Raw genomic sequence first — 22,685 nt, 5'->3', positions numbered from 1 at the left:
AAAAGCAAATAAGCTCCCTTTCTACTTTCCAGATTATAAAATTAATCCTTTTTCATGGGTGGAATTCTTAATTTAGACACTTATTGTCACATTGGCTTTCAACGCCTACACCATCCTGAATAACACTGCGCAGCACTGCATTGCCTGCAAAGTGCTTCAGCAAAGGGGAAATTGTTTCCAGAATTCCCAATAAGTTTCTCTTTTTTAAGACCTTAAATGCTGTACCAGCCCTGTTTGGTGAAGGAGAACCATGTTATTCACTGAGACGGATACTCAGAAAGGAGAAAATCTGACCATGTGGATAGACCCAGCAGCAGCCCTGCTTCTTTTTTTTTTCCTTTTTTTTTTTTTTTAAACCTCTGCTATGAAGAGGGTTAGAGTTGGTACTGCTTTTTGCCCATTTCAGGATTCAGAGTTTGCATTATCTAGGAGATAGGAAAATCTCTTCAAGGGAGCTTAATCCGGTGACTTGCTGTGTGTTACGCAATGGGAAACAGAAGATGCCTTGCTGTTTGGTGAGGAGATGAAAAGCCAGGCAAAGACACACATCAAAACTCAGTAACGGTGCCTGTGTGTATGTGTGCCTCTGCTCACAGAGCAACAGTGGAAGAGACTGCAGTCTAGAGAGTTTTGAAATTAGGTTGGTATCTTTCTTTCTGCTTGCATTTAAGAGCAGAGAGTGCAAAACTACTAATTTGTAAGAGATAAGCAACTTTTCAAAGGTTAATGCTGAAAACCTTCAACCTGAAATTTTTGGATATCATTACAGAGATAAATGTAACTCAGGTTCTCTGTATGAACCTAGGCCACTGTTAAAAGAAACAGAGCATGTGGAGACTCTGAGGGTTGGCAGGTGCAGTAAAACAGCTTTATTTGGAGATACTAGCAGAGAAAATGTAATTTTTTTCCTTGTTCAAGCCAGGGCTGCAAAACACAGGAGCTGATCAGATAGTACAAGTAATTCGTAATCAGAGGGCAAGTGCAGTCCAATAGGTGCAGAGATCCTGCTGTAGCATGGCCAGTTACATAGAGCTACTGATTGTAATACTAATACTGTGATCCATTTTATATATCCTTAGAGGCTGAAGCACATTGAAATTATTATCTTAAAAAGCTGGCATTTAGTGATCGTGTCAGACCAGCAGTAGTTATATCCATCTGTCTTTGTTTCTTTCTTCAATACTGTCAAAATTTTATTAATGCATTAATCTCAGTATTTGCTGCCTTTTTAGAGACCTGGCAGCCACGGTGAAGACATGTAGGCATATGGGAGATAATGTTCTATCTGTAACAAACAGTAATTTGAGCTTTTTTAAATTATAGCTGTAATAATTCAGTTACTTCTCAGACTTAAGAGAAAAATAATATATAACAAATTCTACAGGCTTTCTTGTTCTATTCTGGTGAAATTCTGCATGTGTATATCATATATGCACGTACATAACTATAGCCGATTAATTATTTACTTTTTGGATAAATAAATAAATAAATTTCTCTTCTCTTGGTCTGTCAGGTAAGGCATCTAGGTTTTTACTTAAGTTGAGCAGTTCTAGTCCACGCCATGATGACTAAATCCTAGAGAGGAGAGGACATTCCTATTAATAATCTAATAGATGTTGAGTTTTAATTTGTCTGTGGAAGCCGTGTCTGTGGCGATGGCCACGTGATGGCGCTGTTCACACAGCAGCAACCCCGGCCCTTGCGTTATAAAATAAAAATTACCTGCCCTTCTTTCTGAAAGGGGCTCTAACTGCAAGCTTGAAAACAGCTGGCTCGAATATTGGAAGGAGTTTGGTTTTCTATGCGTGAAGAATTCTACTTGCATTTTTATTTCGTTTCATCTCCTGCAGGCCAAATGACATAGGATGAAGGCTGTTCGTAATTTGCTGATTTATATATTTTCCACCTATCTACTGGTTATGTTTGGATTTAATGCTGCCCAAGACTTCTGGTGTTCCACGTTGGTGAAGGGGGTCATTTATGGATCGTATTCTGTAAGTGAAATGTTTCCTAAAAACTTCACAAACTGCACTTGGACGCTGGAAAATCCAGATCCAACCAAATATAGTATTTACCTGAAATTTTCCAAAAAGGACTTCAGCTGCTCCAACTTTTCCCTCTTGGCTTATCAGTTTGATCATTTTTCTCATGAAAAAATAAAGGATCTTTTAAAAAATAACCATTCTATAATGCAGCTGTGCAACTCCAAGAATGCTTTTGTATTTCTGCAGTATGATAAGAATTTTATTCAGATACGTCGTGTCTACCCTATCAACTTCCCAGGATTACACAAAAAAGAAGAAGACCACAAATCCTTCTTTGAATTTTTGGTGTTGAACAAGGTGAGCCCGAGCCAGTTTGGGTGCCATGTGTTATGCACTTGGTTGGAGAGCTGCTTGAAATCTGAAAATGGGAGAACCGAGTCCTGTGGGATCATGTATACAAAATGCACCTGCCCTCAGCATTTGGGAGAGTGGGGAATAGACGACCAGTCCCTGGTGTTGCTCAATAACGTGGTGCTGCCCCTCAACGAGCAGACGGAAGGCTGCCTGACCCAGGAGCTGCAAACCACCCAGGTCTGCAATCTCACCAGGGAAGCCAAGCGGCCACCAAAAGAAGGTAGGTGCTTCTTGGAGGGGGGTCTGAATGCCATGCCAGTGTGTAAGTCCTGCTGCCAGCTCTCCTTAATACTCACATTCGTTTCAGTTCCTCTCCACTCAGGCTCTCCTCTAGATGAGGCGAAAGGGCTGGAGAAGATGCACACTCCCTTAAAAGGCAGGGAAGGCTGAATTTTCATTTCTAAACTGGCCTAACCTACAGTTTATAGTTCTGCTGAGCACCGTTGAAACTCCTCACAAGTAGGATCCATCTGTTCTAAGGCCTCACTTACAGTAATGCCCACAGGTGGTGAGCCAGAAATCACTCTCCCCCTCACCATCTCCTTACAGCAACCACCCAACTGCAAAACCTTGATATGATCCCTCGACTTTGCAAGGAAAACATTTCCAAAGGCATGCAGGCAACCTGACCAAAAGACCAAGAGATTTACCATGTTCAGGACACCTGGTCCCTGGGCCAGGCCTCAGCAACCTACAAAAAAACCAAGAGCAAATGCAATTCGTCAGGGTGAAGCCTCTGCCTGAGATGCCTGAAGAGGCGAGGCGCTGTGCAGGCAGGACATGCTGGTTTAACCTCCTGGGAGCTCTGGGAAGGGGCCAGTGGCTGCTCCTGCACCCATTCTCCAGGCAGTCCCTGCTCCCGGAGATGGAGGCTCAGAATCTCATTGCAGTATTAGCGAGGAGGGGGTTGATGTGTCATTCCCAGCAGCTGCTCCAGTCCCAGCAGCTGCTTCATGTCCCTGCTGGAAAAAGGGGAGGGGGCTGTTGCGGAAGGGTGGGAAGTCAGGGGTCTAGCAGTTGGCACGGCAGCCTTCCACGTAGTCCCTCTGCTACGTACTCTTGTTTTAGCCTGACATTCTGGAGAGGTTGGGGCGGGAGGGTGATTTTTAGAAGGACTTTGAAGGGTTGTGAGGCAGGGAAAGCGTGGGTTGAACATAGATGGGGGCACTGGATGCAGGCTCTTGGCGAGGGGGTCCTTCAGAGCTGCCATGCGGGAGTGGGGGGAGGGTGAGGATAAATCATCGAGCCTGGGGTATTGCATTTTAATGCAGGAAATGTTCCCTCTCTCCTTGTTTTTTGCATAGCCACAAAGCTCTCAGTCTGTGGCGAGGCAGTGCCAAGCTCCCAGCCCCCCTAATAGAAGTTGCTTTGTGGAGGAATGTAACATTGACACGTTGTTAGGAGAGGATTTTCTTTAAGGGCAGCCAAGCCCCAGTGCTGTGGGAGAAGAAAAGCTGAACTTGCTCCAGCTGCCGCGGTGCCAGCGGCCAAGGGCAGGGCCGGGGGAGGGGAAGGCTGGCGAGCGGGACGCTTTGAGCGTCCTGCGGCTCCGCGCTCCGCCGCCAGCCCGGGACCAGAACGGTTCTGACGGACGGGGGAGGCCCGGCTGCCGCAGAAATCCCCTAGAGGAGCTCGTTCGGTGGCAGGGATGGTAGTTCACATCGTTCGGAGCTGAGTAGTGCCCCGGCAGGCGGGGGCAGCCCCGGCCGCAGCAGCGGAGCCGGGGGCGCTGCGCGGGTGCGGGGCGCTCGCACCGCCCGTCCGCGGGGGGGAGGCGCCGCTTCCGCCCCCCGGGCTCCGCCGTGTGAGTCATGGGAAGCGCGGGGGAGCCGCGGCCCCAGGCGGAGAACAGGAGAGCGCGGAGCGGAACGCGCGCAGGGAGCGCGGCCGCGGTGCGCGGGTCCGGCGGGGCCCTGCGGAGCGGCGGGCGCGCATCGCTCACATCCCCCCGCATCCCCCCGCATCCCCCGGCCCAGCGCCGCGGGAGGCGCGGCCACCGGGGCGGAGAGTGCGTCCATCCTTCCTCCCTGCCGCCGGTTCCCGGCCTCTGGCACCGGCTCCCTCGAGGCAGCGCGGGCACATTGGGCTCTCACATCTTTCCCCAAAATACACTAGATTCCAAGGGGATAAGTGTATCCAGGCTAAAGCATCTGTTTCAGAAAAGTACTTAGTTGAAAGGACAGAGGAAGCTTAGGGCAAGCTTTTCTTTGGTTTTTTTCTTCCCTTAAATTTTGAAACGTGTTTCCAGCATATTCTGCTTCCAATTTCTGACATATTTTGATTCTTGTTCCTACTCTTGGGTTCTCCTGCATATGAGCTTAAGAAATGGAGGGTGGAAATTTCATTTGGTAGGTGGAAGGTTTGATTTGCTTGTTTTTCACTTTATTTAGCGGGGCCAGTTTTTTATTGAGGAAAATTTTTACACGATTAGAATTACTTCAATTAATGCACTTTGAAAATTTTTGTCAGATTTTTAGTCAAAGTTATAATCTGTTTGCAACTTAAGTCTCGCAGTACTTCTCAGTTAGCAGTAAGCTTTTTGCTTTCCACTCAGTGTCTAAAACATTTTTTCCCTTTCCCAGAAGGCTAAAAATCTGCAAGGGAAGTGTGCTTAGACTTTGTCTTCTGTAGATACAGTTGCATTCATTAAGCATGTCAGGTGTATCTGTTTGTAAAAAGCTGGTTTGTGATTCAGATCAAGGCCTTATTGAGAGATCAAAACATAGAATGTTCTTGCTACAAACGTGATGCAGTTCATCACTTCTGTCAGCGAACATTAAGGCAAGAAATACAAATTTTGTTTTCACAGACAATCTAGTTTAAGTTAGATTGGCACAGGCGGCATAAAAAAGGTAGACCAATAACTAAGAAATGGTTGTTATGGTTCATAGTGGCAACTGAAAGTACAATTTTGCTAGTGTAAGTTGAGTTTTAAGGGAAATGGAGTTTACTATTGAAGAGTGATCTAAATTTGATGACTGTGTTTCATGAATTTGTGCATTATTTTGAGGTTTGGTACTGACATTGCCTAGAAGTGACTTCTGGAAAGGAATTGCAAAGACCTGACAGCTTTCTAAGTATTATGCAAACCTTCCCATCCATCAGAATTGCTTTCATCAATCTTGACTGTATGAAGTGTAAAATCTTTTCCCAAAACTATTTTCAGTCACATTTTAGAACCCTTATGTAAATAGAGAGCACTTAGATTAAAGCCAACTGTTTCTATTTTGAACCTCTGAAGAGTTTTACAATTTTGAATATGATAACAGGCTTAGGAAAATGCATGAAAGTCGGTATTTTTCCTTTATAAGAAGTGTTGCGTTTTACAAAAGATGTGACAAGTATACAATGGATCATTGTGTTTTTAAATGTTCTGAAGTGTTGAACAATGAAAGGATCTAGGTCAAAAAAGTAGAAGCTGTAACTATTGCTTTTTAATGAAATGGTTTGGAAATATGTGGTTTATTCAGCATTTCTTCTGTAGGAAGATCATCTTTGGTGTCATTGATTAAGGCAATATTGAAAATCACTACCGTTTTACTTAGACCCAGTTTCCTTGTATCTAGATCCTTTTCTGTGGCCTTACATTTGAGATGCTTACCCTGGATCAAAGCACTGGCAAATAGATCTCAATGAATACTTTGGCAGGATCCTAAATTTGAGGGCAGTGGGGAATTTATCCTCTTGATCTTCAGTGCTGTAACTGAAGTATGTCATGAAGTTTCTGTCAATAAGACAGGGTTAATTTCTAAGTCTAGTAGACATGTAAAGACTTTGTATGTAGTCAATCCAAGAGGGAATCCAAATATCTTTTTTCTTGTTGTGGCCATAATATTATTGTGGAGTTTTGTAATAGTTACTTAGACAGAAACTATAGAGAGTTTCCTGTTGTATTTGCTGCCAAATCTGACAGGGTTTCTCCTAAAATAATGGAAATAATTCTTTGACCTGTTACTTACACCCAAGAGGAAAAGATAAGGGATGTTCACATTTATTAAATTTCAGCATTTGGAGCTCCAGGCTTAATCTTGTATTTTGTGTTCACATGGCCTAAAATAATTTTAGTAGGGTTGTTTTATTATGCTAGAAATGCAGCTTTGGTCTACTTTGTCAGAAATTCTAAGAGCTCACTATGTACCAGCATCTCAGTATTCAGCAACTGATTTTTTTTCCCCTGATATCAAATATGACAACACAGAGATCTTAATAGCGGATTTAGTGTAATAGATGTGTCTTTAAAATAACAGTTTATGTCACACTGTTGAATAGTAGTAAGATGTAGGATGCAGACAGTTTTGTAGAACCTTCATGACATGTATGCATTTATTTATATGCCATTCCATGAATGCCCACTTCCTGTTGCACACATTTAAGATGAATTCATAATATTCATCACATACCCAGAGGTTACTAGCTCGATGAGTAGGCTGGACATCCCTAGTCAGGAAGTCATAGTCAGTAATAACATGTCATATCATGGCTCCATCACAGGATTAAAACTGTTAAATCAGTGAAGGATTTGTCTAGTAAGATCAAAAATTACAAAATGGAGTCTAACAACCATATACTTTGACAGGAATATTTAATATTTAGTGTGCAACAACTATTTGAGACTAAAGTAAAATTTAGAAAATCAAAAACAAATAGAACAGTTGTCCAAAATATTGAATGAGTACTGTAACATACTTGAAAGAAGCTTAATAGTTTTTAAATCCTTCTGCCTGCAGTGGCCCTTTTATTCATGAGTTCAAGGGGACAAAGGAGGATGAGAAAAACACACTTTTGAATTTTGTGTGGAGTATTTTTCATTATGTTTTACAAAATATTTTTTAAAAAGTTTAAACTGAAATACTGAAATAAGTGGTTACTATGCAGGTTATGAGCAGTTTTAAGCAGTTTTGTTATTACACTGTTATGAGCTCTTTGATCTCAGCGAAAATCTAGACTTTAAAGAAAAGTGATTTCACTTTAAGTAATTTTTTTACGTAAATATTGTTCCTGCTAAAATGCTCATGGCCAAAAATATCACTTGACATTAACAGAATCAGTTAAAGAGATCATGTTTATGAGTATGGTTCCCCATGGAAGGAAATATTTTTAAATCTCCTATTATGTGCTACATAATATGCCCTATTTTGACTTACTTTGCTAGAAGAAAATGATCACCCTAAAACTTTATACTTTTAGAACATATTTGAGCCATTCTGAACCACTCATAATAAGGTGCTTTATCACAGTCATGTGAGTTCTATTTCAAAATCTTTTTTTGATGCAGTGCACTGTAGAAAAAGCAGTTTTGATCAGCACCTCCTTTAATAAGCCTTAGCATTGTTTTAAATTATCATATGTGATTATCACTAATGACTGTATTTTAGTTTGTGCTGTATTGATTATTTCCATCTGATTTACTTCAGTGAACTATGAAGATTCATGTTTTGGCATGAAGTTTAGAAGTTTGTGTGCAAGAGTAATCAGCACTTTATATATGTGTATAGAATTCAGTGAGATTTGGATCAATCCATAAGTGAATAGTCTGATGCTTTGAAAAAGGAAAATACCCAGACAATTTCCTTTATGATACAAAAAAGCCTATATAAATGGCTTTGCTTCCAGTTATTTGAATACTTTATTAGTAAATGTACTCTCTCTCTAGGTGGCAATTTCTTTGGTATCACAGATTCTGTCAGTATTTTGTTCAGCACTTCTCACACACTAATGAGATGGCATGTTATTTTTTGGGAAAAATCAGCCAGCTTCAGTCTAATGTTTGCCTTAGGAGGGATCACAGGTGTCTTGTATAGGATTTGAATAGCAGTTTTTCATCAATTCACTGCTTGTTTAAAACATTCATGCTTCGGTTGAATAGTATGTTATGACCCAAACCAGGATTTTAGTTTCTCAACCTGTCATTTTTGCTTGAATTAAACCTCTGTTTGTGTACGTTATTGCACTCAAACATTGGAAGACCTGCTCTCAACTGGGTATAAATGCTGCTACAAACTTCCACTCTAAGAAATGCAGGATATAAACAGAAACCGATGATAAAGAATGGGCAAGGTATAGAAACAAATTAAGTGTTCAGAATGAAGTCAAAGCAAGTATCAAAATTAGGAACAGAATTCGAGATGTCTTGCTGCTGCCTCCACAGAACAAGTGCTTGATAATTCTGAGTCCTGTACCATGAGGTATTTCACACTAGTCATGCCTTCTTTGTTGGCCCTTCTGATACCAGTAAGCTGTGCCTTTTGTTTTCAAATGCTTCCTATTACCCTTTGTCTGGGTTGGAAAGGTCCACAATATGTGTACTGTATTTTGGACCTTGCCCTCTGATTTTCATGTGCTTTTGACAAATGTGGAAGTGTTCCAGTGCCATTAGCAGAAGTTGATGTAGATTCTGCTTACTTAGTGGGATTCCAGTTGTTAAGACTTAGTGACATTACATGGAGTTATATTATGACATAACACAGGTACTGCATTTTTTATTATTATGTGCTGGTTAACACCTGCGTATTTCTTTTTTATGCCTTTATATAATACAGTGATTATATGATGTTTTACATTCAATCTGTTCTCCTGTGCTCTTTTTAAAGCAATTTATCCTCTTCTGTTCAAATCTGTCCATATTGCTGTTTTGTTTAGTTTTCTGCTTGCAAAAGCATGGAAAAATCTGCTTTGTCTGTGGGTATACACAGAGGAATTTTCAGAGGAGACTTTCTTTTTCTCTTCTTAGGGAATTAAATTTATGAAGTTTATTCAGTTGTGTTTTATCAAAGGATTCCAACTCAAAGTTGTTGTAGCTCTCAAATTGGAGTTCAGTTGTTCATTTATAAATATGCAGTAATTATAATAAAACAAAGGTCACTGCAGAATTCCATTGAGCATTATTTGCATTCACTGTTAACAAGAAATATAAAATGCTCTTTAGGACAGAGAAAGTTGTACATTATATAAAATACAAATTTACAAATTATGCATCACTGATTTGTGAATATTTCAGAGTTTCAGCCTTTCTGATGTTAGCTTAATCTCAAGATGAAGACAGTAAAATTTTTCTAAGTCTTTCTCGGTTTTGTTAATCTTCTAGAGAAATTATAAAGTTTTTGTCAAATTACTGACACAGTTTTCTGATGGACTAGCCACCATCAGAATTAATAAGAACAATCAATAATAACAGGGTACAAGATCCATGTTGTGACTTTGCTCTGCAAAGGCCAAGTTATTGTCCTTACTCAAGACAAATTCACCATTCCATCAATATAATTTGGTCTAAACACAGGTTAGATTAGACCCGACGAAAAAGGTGTGAAACAGTAATAACATGTTTCTACTAGCAAAATCAAATTATTTCATAATTTTAATTTATAAATTCTTTTTTATAATTCCCTGTAGTTTTACTTTTGAAGCCATCCTTGCCATTTGGTGGAGCAAAGCAGATGTACTTTCAAGAAAACTCACTTGTGTTGCTTCTTGTTGCATTTCTTTCAGTTGTAGCTGGTTAGTCTGTGTCTGCTTTATTTCAGTTTCTTTTTCATTATCTGGAGGGGGAAAAAGGCATATGATCACTCAAATTAGTATTTCTTTGATGGTGTTGAAAATGCGTGCAGCTGAAATTTGGAAGCAAGCTATTTTCAGTAATGAAGTCCAAATTTTATTTGTATCTCCTAGAAATGGCAGAAACCACAACAAAAATATAAAATTTGAACAGCATCCATTTTCTGGTAGCTTAGTAGAAAATTGGTGACAATGGGGTGAACATGTCACCCACTTTTGGGCAATTTTTACTAAATTGCTCTCTTTAATTCTTTGGGAGATGTGAAACATTTTGGGAGCTGACTGGTACCTGTTGTTCTTCATGTACTGCTAGCTCATTCATCAGTTATGTAGGGATAGACCTACATAATTATTATTATTATAATTATTATGTAGGGATACACTTACACTCCTTATGTTAAATGGGAATTTTTTACCCATTGTCACTCTCTGAGGTATGCTATAACATGTTGCTTGTGGGAATCTGAGGCCCCATTGTGGCTTTACTGCTTTCCCTTTACTGAGTTATGTCAGTATACCAGCCAAGTAGAAAATTATTCACCTTAGGTTTTTTAGATATATGATCTTGATGTTATGTGTGCAAGTGTGTTATAATGGCCCGGCTAAGCTTCCACTAGAACCTAAAAGTGGCACAAAAAAGAGATGGGGAGAAGCAGCGATGCTGGTTCAGCACAACCTCAATTTGCTTAGGTAAAAAAAGTCTATCAAAAAGTGGTTGATACATGTTACCCTTGCCTGCTCTTTTGTACAGGTTGGCAGCCAATTACATAATACTGTGTTTCTAGGCAGTTGCACCATGTTTGATTACAGTATTACTGGCAGATCCTTCAAAATAGAGTCCAAGATACATGTTTATCCAGGGCTTCCCACTGACGACTAAAGAATGGTGCAGATCGCTATGAAAGTGTGCACGGAGTGCTTGGGGATAAGTCAGCAAAGGCTTTGCACCTCATTCCAGTAGTGCAGTTAGTGCAGTTAGAAAGGGTTTAAATTACAGATTAGAAAATCAGAGAATCTAATTCATGCTGTTCACTGATTATGAGAAACAACATTGCTTCGTGCAAGACTACTTTTTCCAGAAAGGCTTTTGGAAAATCTGAAGTCTGAGCATTTCATGTGAAATATTTATTTGAATCCTAAATGGTTCTTTTTTTTTTTTTTTTTTGTAATAGTGTTTGCTTCTCTCTCCTATTCTTTTCATTCCCTTCTGTACTGTACACGTGGAAGATTTTAATTGTCTGCAAAGCTGCGCACTTCATCTTGAACCATAACAGGTTGTGTTTTTATCCTTGGAAGTGTTTTGTTTGTTCTGTGGCATTGGCCAATGTCTGCAGTAACTGGCAAACATACAGATGCTCCATACTGGTGTGTTTGAAGGTTGATAGATGTGCTTCACACTGACAAAGGCAAAGAGGGAAAACGTTCCGCACTGCAGGTGTAATGTGAGTACACAACCTTGTCCAGCTGTTCTGTCTGCATCAATTGTCTAGGAATTCACTAATAATACAGAGCATATCATAAAGTTTCACTCTCCTTGGAAGGGAGGGATGTGCCAAGGCTGGGATATTAGCCAATCCCAGCAACTGATAAGATTGTGAGAGTTATGTTTGGGGCCTTAGGGCTTCAGTGGATTATGCTGTTATTTAGGTTTATAAATGCAATAGATACTGATTATACCTCTTGAAGCAGAATTATGCTCAGAAAAGTTTGGTGATTATTGTCCTGGGAGAGTTAAATGTACCTAAAAATAATTGGAATCTGCTCTGGAACCAGTGTTTTCCTGTCTTGTAAATGAATTTTCAATTGTGTATTCACTGAATCTTTAATATTTTCATGAAAGTTGGAACAGCTTCATAATTGGGAAAAATCAATAATATTCCTATTCCTTGACCAGACAGAACCTTCTGAGAAGCAGAGCCAGATTGCTCCAAGTGCTGCAATTGTTCACAGGACATTCAGGTCTGGGTTGACAGTTCATACACAGAAGATTATGAAAGAAAGGTGCCCCTGTAAAAGTAGGATGCCGTCTCTGGTTGTGCCTTATGATCCAAGACCGCCTTTTGGAATCACTCCACTCAGGAGTTTGCTACTTGTCACTGTGAGGCAACACCCAGACCCTTGTGTGCACCTTGCTCAGGTTGCCTTGAGGCTCTTAAACACCAGTAGGTGTGGGCTGCCCTGGCATGAACATTTTGGAGGTCCTTAGTTTCAGTGTGGGTCTTGATGAGGCATAGAAACTTACTTGATTTCTTCTGTAGATGCTTTTTGATGTTCCTTTACTGTGGTGTTATTATAATAGTACTGCCTTGCCTTCTGGTAATATTATGAGATACGTCCAAGTTTTGCTTGGCAATCAGTGTCACACTGTTACTTAGTGTATATAGATTATGTCATTACTGCTAAACCTGAAAGTCTTTTTTTCCCCTCATGGTTTGATGAAAATCAAAGCCATGTTTTCCCTGACTATTTTCTGGTGGTTGAAATGAATGTGTGAGTTTATTGGTTGCTTGTCAGATAAAACAGATGAAGAGAATGGAGGGCTTTGACATTTATCTACTATTTCATATTTTTAAGCTTTTGGACAATGGATTTTTGTCCATGTGAAATCTGAATTCTTGCAAAAAGTAGGTTTTAGTCTGGTAACATTATATGTACAGTAGCTTTACAATAACTGAATTTCTGGAATAAATAAGACATGACAGGGTATCCAAGCATGCCAGGATGTAGCATCTAAATATTTTTCAGACATTACTAAATTCCTGCTTTTGTGTTCACTTGTATATAAATAAACTCATTGAATCAACATCATTACTCATGTAAATGGTATTTAATTAAAAGCAGGTTTGCTGGTAAACGCTCTCAATTGGAGATGTGGGTTCCTGAAATATGTCTAATCAATATTAGAACAGGAAGCCATTATTTAATTATTAAAAATATTTTCTCTAAATGTTATTAGAAATTAATCCCATCAACAATAATAAATTGCAATCAAATAAAATCAATATCAATAAATATAAATAATAACAATTACTTTACTATATATAGACTGTCTTACATGAGTTCAATAAATATTCTTTGCTTTTGTTACCCTGGGACTCAGTTTTGTGTAGTTCCCAGATTTGCACAGCTTTAGATGATCATCAGTATATTATTATTCATTAGCTGTGGGATCCCCAAAGCCATCTTTTGCCTTTCAGTGACCCTTCCAGACCTGCAGTGCATCCAGTGTCTCCTGCTTGGACACCTCTGCTCTCAAAGCATGCTCTTTGCCTGCACTGTGCTCCTCCACACTGCACTGTTTCACTGGGGTAAAATACAGAACAACTGTTTGCTGCTACCCTCTGTGAAAATAATAAGGCTCTACTAAGATGAGCAAAAGTTAAACAAATCAGGCAATAGCTGTCTGGTCATTAAACAAGCTGAACAAAGCTCCAAGAAGAACAAAACAAGTTCAGACAATACTTGACATGTCCTGAGGCCTTTTAATGGCAATTGCAGTGCTGTATGTATTGCTGTACAGGGCTAAACTAAAATAGATTTAGAATAATGAAGAATGACAGTGGTTATCATAATTGTATTTTTCCCCTTTTCTGTTGAATGTGTCCAAAAACTGCCATGGAATTTGTTGCAAAATTTTAGCATTCCTAAACTTGCATCATTTTTTGCTAGATGAAAAGAAGGAAGTAGTGTCACATTATTGGTTTGTATTTGAAAAATGGTATCACACTAGACACATCTGTATAAAAACAAGCATTTCTTTAGGAGCAGTTGGCTGATATTTGGCTATGACTTAGCTGTAGAAATAGATGCTTTTTACATCTTGTTTTTGTGTAAATTTGGGGTTGTATTTATCTCTAGAATACATGTCTGAACACAAAGTTGACAGTCATTTGAGATGACAGCCACTGTCAGGCAGTTCATCCTAAGAAGAAGGCATTAAATTATGAAGTATTGGAAGATGATATTTATTTCAATATGAACTGTGGAAGAATATATGCTGGTAAAGGATGCTAGGATACATAGGAGAATTTATCAAAAAATACAACAGAAAGATCATCTTAAAAACAGAATTTGTAATTTACTCAGATGTCATGAGGTGAGAACCCCAAAACAAGCATGCAAGATGTTTTGGCTATCTGCACAAACACTACAGAGCAATTATTAGGTATCAGAGATTACTAACTGCGATTTTTGAAAATCCTAACTGAGTATCTTGCAGTAATGCTGTGGCATCATTTCAAATTATTTTTTGCATATCTAAGGTTTGTATTGTGTGTATACTTCAACCCTAGTATTTCACTTCAAACAGATGGATATAGAAAATCATAGAAAATAACTTTACATTAAAATAAATGTGGATATTTTTGAAGATCTGGTTGCTATTATTCTGGCTCGGACTGATCTCAAAAAATGGAAGTTATTTTGCTAGCAGAACATAATGTTGTGAATTGCATAGCTCTGCTAACATAGGTCTTTGCTACATGTCTGAGACCAGCCAAGGATTTAGAAGTCTTGTCCAGTCTTTCATCACAGCTCAGTTACCATTACAAGTCCTGAGCTTATGTGTCATGACTGCTTACAGTCTTTGTGCATTTTAAAGTCAAATAATGAAAGGTGATAGTTTTTTGGCAAATTAGGGAGAATCAGTGTTGTATTCTGAAGTCTATGCAGATATTTACACTGAGAAAATCACATTTAAAATTAACTTAAAAAGTAAAAATTTAGAAGGTATTTTTTGTTTTATGTGGATTAATTTGAAATGCATAAATAAATTAAACAATGGTGAATAGACCAAGGGTAGGCTGGAGATTTCTTTACGAAAAATACTGGAGATGCGAAATCTGTTCTGTTGAGAGACACTATTGCGATATGACACCAAGATTGTGGCTGGTATTGTGATACAGTTGGGAATTTTGCCATTTCAGGACAGGGATCTTTTTGGCATGCAGTTAAAAAGACTCCCGGTATTCTTCTTTGTTCCTTTGGCAGACACGCATTGCTCATGGTAGCAGTGATGTGCTGGCGAAGACACAAAGTGCTGTGTTGATCAGAGAATACATTATGTGCATGCTAACTTGAAGGATGATCACACACTGTTCCTCTCATAAGACAGACCCTCAGGCCACAAAGTCCGTTTCAGCATATTTGGTATTTGTAACTTGTAGTTCTCTGTTAGAAATTGTCACAGTGCCCCAGTGGAGCTAAATAGTGAGTATGCTCCTTGGTTTGCAGCTCCTAACGTGAGGTTTATACATACTTAAGCTTCCCTTGAAATTATACTTGCTCTAAGCATGGGTTTTGATTTTTTTCCCCCTTTGGTCACCCTTTTTCTTGTGTCTAGGTTGCTAGCTCTTTACATTACTCTTTTGGCTAAACCCTCAGATTTCCCAGAAGCTTGCACTTTCACAGAGCACCAGTCTTATTAGTGCTCTAAGCTTACAGTTTATCACATCTGGGGCATAAAACAAGTGAAGTAAACAAACACAGAAGCTTCATAGGAATTACAAATGAATGAACTCTGAAAACAAAACAAAAACCTGTCTTATTTCAGCTAGCCTGAGAAGTGCCCAGGCTTGAACAAGGTAATAGAATCCCTGTATTCAATCCCATGTTTTCCTCATCACTCCAGTCACACAACCAGTTGAAGTCACTGAAGAGTCCAGTATTCCCAGCTCTAGTTTGCCCATCATTCCTCTGTGTTCTTGCCAAATCTGTTTCTTTTCTCCCATTGCTCTGTGCCATCTGCTTCCACTGGTTTTCTCCATTGGTTTTATGCACAAAAAAGGTTTCAGTCACAAAAGGTAGGATATGCCTTCCAGCCCATGCCTCATTCATTTCTTCAAGGCCTGTTACTGCTCTAATGTTAGAGTGTAGTCAGGCAACCAAATTGCAGTGGGCTAAGCAGGGATGTGAATTAAATGTGTATGTGTCCCACAGCCTAGTGTTCCCTCGGTCAGGAATCCCTTTAACCTCCAGTACATAGTGTGTTTCCTTTGAGTTGCTTCTGCTGACCCCATAAATCTTGCTTTCTTATGTCTTACAGTCCTGTAGTTTCATAGGAATTCCAGAAGCTACTGACACTTAATATGAGCCCTTCTCCTACTAGTGAGAGCAGTATCCCAGGAAAACCAAGGGCTTAAGTTTCCTCAGGCTAAGTACAACCACAAACATGCAACTCTTCCTCCCTAAGAGTTACTTCCTTTAAATAGCATGCTTATATGTGAAGGGTGTATTCAATCTTTTTCTATGGCTGTGTATTTTTCTAAGAAAGAAAAAGTCTTCAGGACCAGCTCAATATTCTCTCAGATATATAGCATTGCCCAAGAGCATGTGGAGGTTAGGTCTACAGCAGGTCATGTACCTTTTTCTGTCACACTGCAGACTCACGTGTTCACCTAGGTCCCCGACCAAGCTCACAGAGGGAACAGAGTTCAGTGTGCAGTCCTGAAAGCCTTTATTTAGGCCACTGGGAACAGAAATGTTCCCACATAGGCTCTTCAGGAGCTAATTTCAGATCATCTGCACCACTTGCTTGAAATACAGCTTTCAATTCTGCTCAGCTCTCTTTTAGCAGGTATCTAGACCATGTGCAAATATTGTTAGTTAATCCATTTGCAGTAACCTTGGAGATTTTAATGATGTTGCTTGTCAAGCCTTGCTTGTGTTAGTATTGAATGTCTTCTGATGTCAGTAGGATTGAAGGGAAGAAGGTTAGTCATAGAGTCTCATGTTCTTTGGTTTTGGGTGCTTATCAGCTTAAGCACAAGAACTGCTAGGATGAGCCACAGACTCTCTTAAAATTGAAATTCACAATGAAATTTCTGGATTTTTTATAACAATCATTAATTTCTGTGTTGATATAGAAGCACAGTTACGAGCGAGTTAGTTGTTGGCGTAAGCCAAAGGTCTAGGTGTTATTTAATCAAGGTTTTATTTTTCTTACTGTGGTTGTTTCACTATCACAAGTAATCACTACATTTTTAATAAATCTGTCATGGGTAAATGCACTGTAGTCTACTCAAATCTGACAATACCTTAATCTAAAGGACATGAGTCTCTGGAATCACATGAATTATAAACAACATGGAAATACTTTCATTTGTGAGTAAAAATGGGCAACAAATTATATGATTAAAACAAATAGTTCAAGATATGTTGCACATTTTCTGTTTTAAATTATTTATAATAAAACTCACTACAAGTTCAGAGAAATTGAAATAATTGTCTACATAGAGACATCATTTACAATTTCATTTGGAGGGCCTAGGTGATGAGAGACCATTAAAACCAGTCCTTTTTTTCCTATAGAATAATATCTGTGATCCTTCAAGTCCATTGTGGGCAATAACCACAATAGAAATTCTTTAGATTGTCCCCTGGATTTTTATGGGATTGACTCTGTTTGGTTTGAGGATTATGGAATGTTAAATGCTGTTAGGAGAGAGTAATCTATGTGGGCTGATTGTCACCTCTGCCAAAGAAACAGATGGACCGATGACCTTTTCAGGGCAATGTTACATCTATGTGCTTTTGACTGGCAGTGGTGCTAGGAGCCCTTTTGTGCTTGGAGCTGTCTTTATTCAGTTAATCTTCATTTTTATTACTGAATAGCTGCTTGTTTTTTATTCAAGAAAATGCTCTAAATTACCCCTCCCTTTTTTTAGTCACTCTGTCTCTCACACATTGCCACACATAAAGTAATCTTAGTTCTCCCAGGTGAAGATTTAGTGGCATGAATCTTGAACTCTGGCCAGATATCATACATAAATGTCTTTGTCCACACAGGTATCCCCTACAACCTTTGAGTGCACCTGTCTGTTTCCCAAGAAATTTCATTTCTGTGTACACCACTGATCAGTCATATGATAAGCACAGCCACACAGAAAGAACTCAGTTGTATAGTTCTAACAATTATGTGTTCCATTAATGTACAAATCCACAGTAACCTGTAAAAAAATCAATGCCAAATCACTGAGAAACATGCCCTTAAAATGTTTAAACATATTTTCCAGTGCCATTAAACTAAATTTACTTTTGCCTGAATTTAGTGTTGGTCTTACTCCTTTATATGTGCATTAGACTAGTAAATCTCCACTAGTAAATCTGAGAAGTTTATGAGAACAAGTAGATCATGGTATCTGAGGCTACCCTCAACCATTTCAGTGTTTATAATGTAAATTTAAAAAGTGCTGGTGTTCTTTGCAGCAGTTCTATCTCTCCATTTGGAAAAACAAAATGTTTGTAAAAAGCTTTACTTTTGGGGAGGGTTTTGCCTTTTTTTCTTTTTCCTTTTCCTTTTCCTTTTCCTTTTCCTTTTCCTTTTCCTTTTCCTTTTCCTTTTCCTTTTCCTTTTCCTTTTCCTTTTCCTTTTCCTTTTCCTTTTCCTTTTCCTTTTCCTTTTCCTTTTCCTTTTCCTTTTCCTTTTTCTTTTCTCCTGTTTTTCTTTATTTGGTTGAGGGGTTGATTTTCTGGGGGTGTTCTGGGGGGGAATTGGCTTGGGGTTTTGGGGAAACTTTTTGGGTCTGTTTGTTTTGTTTGATTGGTTTGTTTAGATTCTGCTCTGAATGGATATGAAGTTAAAATTGTGTAACCTCTGGAGAACATTGATAAGTCAGGTTGGAAGCTTGAATCATTTACAACATCAGCTGGGTGAGAACAGTTAGTTGGACATTTTTTATTGCAAGTGAGCATGTAGAACTGATGGCAATCCCTGGAAAATGTCTTAAGAATCCATATTCACAATTTTGTTATATTTTAGCATTCCCCTGGTGTGATGTGGTGCACACAATTCAGGTATTGAGCACTCACAGAATACAAGAGTTCAAGTTTTCCAGGTTGAGGCTGAGATTTTTTAATATATGAATGCATGTTAAGATTTTGGAGTTCTTTCATGTTTGACAGTAGTTCACTGTATTGATATTAACAGATGAGATAATAAACTGAAGAAATCTTAAGGTTGGTACCTTAAGGCTAAAATTTTACTCGTTGATCTATTTTTTGAATAGATTAAAAAAATGCTTTTGAAATTATCTGAAATAGACTCATAGGTAAATTTACGTTTGAAGGGTTCTGATGGCCATGTAGTTGAATCCCTTGCTCAGGGTGAAGCTAATTGAGTTCTATATTTTATTTCAGTCTTCTCCTTACTTCATGGTGAGGTTGTTTTGATCCCTAATAGTTTGTACGTATGTCAGGATTAAGCAAATAACCAGACCCATAATCAAATCTAGTATGTATGTTGTCAGTGAATTTTGTTATTTCTGTCAGTCACTGTAACAGACCATGGGGTTTTTCAATTATTCTTTATCATGCTTCAGGTTGTAGTATTCTAACTATTAGAAAAATGGCCTAAACCACAATGACAGTGGGCAGAATGGCCAAAATAGTTAATTTGAAGAACGACTAATAAAAAATTTTAGAGACGGTTTTCCAAAAATAATTATGGCTATCCTTAATGTATATATTTTTGAAACCATTTGGTATTTAGCAAGGCAGGTTCAGTGATGCCAAGAGGTTGCATTAAAAGAAAATTAATAGTTTCTCTACAGTATTTTACATCATTCTCACAGAGAGAGTCATGTTTGTGTGCCTTCCCTTTTGCTTGTGATATGTCACAGCTGTACTGTGCTGTTGGTAGCTTCTGGCACTGAAAGACAAGATAAGCAATCACTATTGAATAGTGTTCTGGAAAAGGGGAAAGAGAAGAGGCAGCCAGACAAAAATATTCGAAGTTAAAGCTTGTAGGGCAAAGATAAGGCAGTATAAAAAGAGAAATGGATTAATGCTAGCCAAAGGGGTTAAGATAATAAGGATTTTCTAACAGCATCATAAGGAAAAAACAAATACCGAAAAGACTGAAAGGGATGATAATAATCTTATTTAAAATATCTAGTTAAAAAGCTTTTTTTTAGGAATGAGAAATTAAGGATTAAGATTCTAGAACAATTTAAAAGTAAGGAGGAATCGAAATCTGAATATGTAGGAATACAGTGTTCCAGGGAATGCGTTTTATAGACTATTGAAGTAAATAAATAACAAAGGATAGTAAAATCATCTTTTAATATTTAAAAAGAAATTAGTTAACTTCAGTGTTCTAAGAATCCAATTTCTAGATTAGTAAAACTATTAAAAACCCTGAAAGGATACCACTTTGTAAAAGTAACAAAATGTTATTAATTATAATGGCACTGTGCTTTTATTTAATTCTAATACTATAAACATTACACAGCTTTTGGGGGAGAGGAGTTGTAAAATGGGTAAACTAAAGTATTAAATGAGAAGTTATGGATATTACTCATGTTTCTATAAAACTTAATTCATGTTGGTTTAGGTTTTAACGCATTTAAAAGTGGATTGGGGTCTATAGGTAAACTATAAATTAATATCAATGGTGTACTGAAATACACAAAAAGTAATATTTGAACTTATATCTTCTGTAGTGATTTAACAATGAAAATAATGTAATTGATGAAACTGGGAATTTAGCAATATATTAAGAGGAAGTGCAAATAGTGTTGGGGACTGTGAGAAAAGAAGGCTTTATATCTGTTAGAAACATGAGGAGGACATATGATAATATAATTCACAATACTGTAAAATACTGTAGTACTCTGTCTTAGAGATAAATTCAAATAAAATGTGAAGGGAAAATCCTGAAAGCACTAGTAGTGAATGATACTAGGAGGTAATTATAGAGAGGAAGAGATGTTAAGATTGACTGGAACTCATAACAAAAGGTCCCTAAGTAAGCAAAGAGTGAAAAGGTCTAGCTAAATTTATTGTTGTTTGTGAACTGGATAAATGTTTAAAAGTCTTTCATTTTTGTAGAATCACAGAATAATATAATATAGTAAAGTTTCAACACTTCTCTATTTTTCCTAATCCTAGGCATTATTGCTACACATTTTTACTCAATAAATAAGTTTACCAATTTATCTCACTAAAAATATAGATATATATCAATAAGTCTGAATATAAGTCCGAATATCTGAGAGGCTATATATATTATCTATATTATACATTCAATTCAAACCTCTATGATCAGCTAGTAAAGAATTACATGATTTCATAAATAAATATCTTAATGAAAGGTAATTTCTCTCCTCTGAACATGAAGTAATTAAAATATGTAGGCACAGTTGGCTAATTTAATTGCTAAATTTATCTGTTATTTTTCATTATAGAATCATAGAATGGTTTGGGCTGAAAGAAACCTTAATGATCATCTGGTTCCATTCCTCCCACCGTGGGCAGGGACACCTTACACTAGACCAGCTTGTTTAGGGCCCCTGAACACTTCCCAGGATGAGCATCCACAAATTCTCTAGAGAGCCTGTTCCAGTGCTTGAGTACCCTCTGAGGAAAGGATTTCCTCCTAACAAAAAATCTAAATCTCTCTCCTTCTTGTTCAAAGCCATTCCCACTTGTCTTGTTACTATATGGTGGTGTAAAAAGTTGCTCTTCCCTTTGAGTACTGGAAGGCCATAATTCGTGGAGTCTTTGTGGAGCCTTCTCTTACCGAGGCTGAACAACTTCAGCTTTCTCAGCCTGTTTTAGTCAGAGAGGTTCTCCATTCTTCTGATCATCTTTGTGGCCCTGCTCTGGACTTGCTTCATGTCCCTCCTGTGCTGAGGACCCCAGAGCTGGACACAGCACTGCCAGTGAGGTCTCATGAGAATGGAGTAGAGGGGCAGATTCACCTCTCTCAACCTGCTGGTCCCTCCTCGTTTGATGCAGCCCAGGATGCAGATAATGGCATCTTAATGACAGATAAGGATGAGCCATGAATGATGGAAGGACCAGTGGGCATGAATGACACAAACCTCAGTGTGGGTGGGAAGGCTTAATTACTCATGGGACGGCAAATTGGACCAACAATCACCATTGCCCCAGGGTGAGCCTTTCTGTTCATTGAATTATGTGAGTATTAAATTGTCATTTATTTCAAAATAGAAAATCAGCTCAAGAACTGTATATTTCAGTGCTTGCAGCAAGACTGAAATGAAGCCTATCTTGTGCATAAATGTTTTTCAGAGTCTGTTGTAAGGTGAACTCTATCCTAAATACCTCCACAGAACATTCTGGGCCTGCAAAACAAACCCAGCCTTTCCAGAGATCACTGTTTTCTCATTTAAAAAGCAGCTTACATCAACCTGGAGGCATTCTTTAGGGGTCACACGATACTCAGAAATCCAGGGTATTTTTGCAGGACTTTCTTCTCTGCTATTAAGGTAAAGGCAGTCTTTCAATCAGCCTCCAGCACTTTTTCTTGTTTTTCTTCTCAATTTCTCATTGCAGGATTGATTCCTTGAAGACTACAGCAGAATATACTCTGGGGAAAGCCTGCAATGATTTCCTATGTCACCCCTAGATTGTCTTAGGGCTAAATACACCAAGCATGTCACACTAAAGCAAAGAATTAATTCACTGAGACCGAGATATTGGTAAAAAGGATTAGACAGATATAGGAATAAAAGAGAACATCCCCAGTTATACAAGAGAGAAGTTTAATTCATTTCTTATGGCACAGAATAAATTACTTGTTAGATGTTTGGAAAAGACTTGTCTGCTTTGGATTTCTTCAACCATCATAAGACTTGTTTTAGATTTAAAGTGTCTTTAGCAGGTATATTCTTATATATTCCAAAACTCAATGCTAAAGAAAACTTAGGATTCTGGCATATGTTGGCTGAGTTGTATTGAAATCTAGAAATCTTGCTTTCTTAGTATATAGAA

At 38.3% G+C, this 22,685-nt stretch overlaps 1 protein-coding gene across 7 annotated transcripts in view; it reads left to right on the top strand.

Moving 5' to 3' along the window:
- The window catches only part of ADGRB3 (adhesion G protein-coupled receptor B3), a 443,727-nt gene that overhangs the window by 1,591 nt on the left and 419,451 nt on the right, over positions 1–22,685 (top strand). For all 7 annotated transcript variants that reach the window (XM_030946507.1, XM_030946501.1, XM_030946504.1 and 4 more), the window contains exon 2: positions 1,851–2,619. In XM_030946507.1, the coding sequence (XP_030802367.1) occupies positions 1,866–2,619 (754 nt within the window). In that variant the 5' untranslated portion in view covers positions 1,851–1,865. The remainder of the gene's footprint in view (positions 1–1,850; positions 2,620–22,685) is intronic.

The sequence above is a fragment of the Camarhynchus parvulus genome, chromosome 3 (assembly GCF_901933205.1).
Source record: "Camarhynchus parvulus chromosome 3, STF_HiC, whole genome shotgun sequence".
In the NCBI taxonomy this organism is placed as follows: Eukaryota; Metazoa; Chordata; class Aves; order Passeriformes; family Thraupidae; genus Camarhynchus; species Camarhynchus parvulus.
The sequence above is the reverse complement of the archived record's forward strand: the minus strand, read 5'-3'. Positions and strand labels throughout refer to the sequence as shown.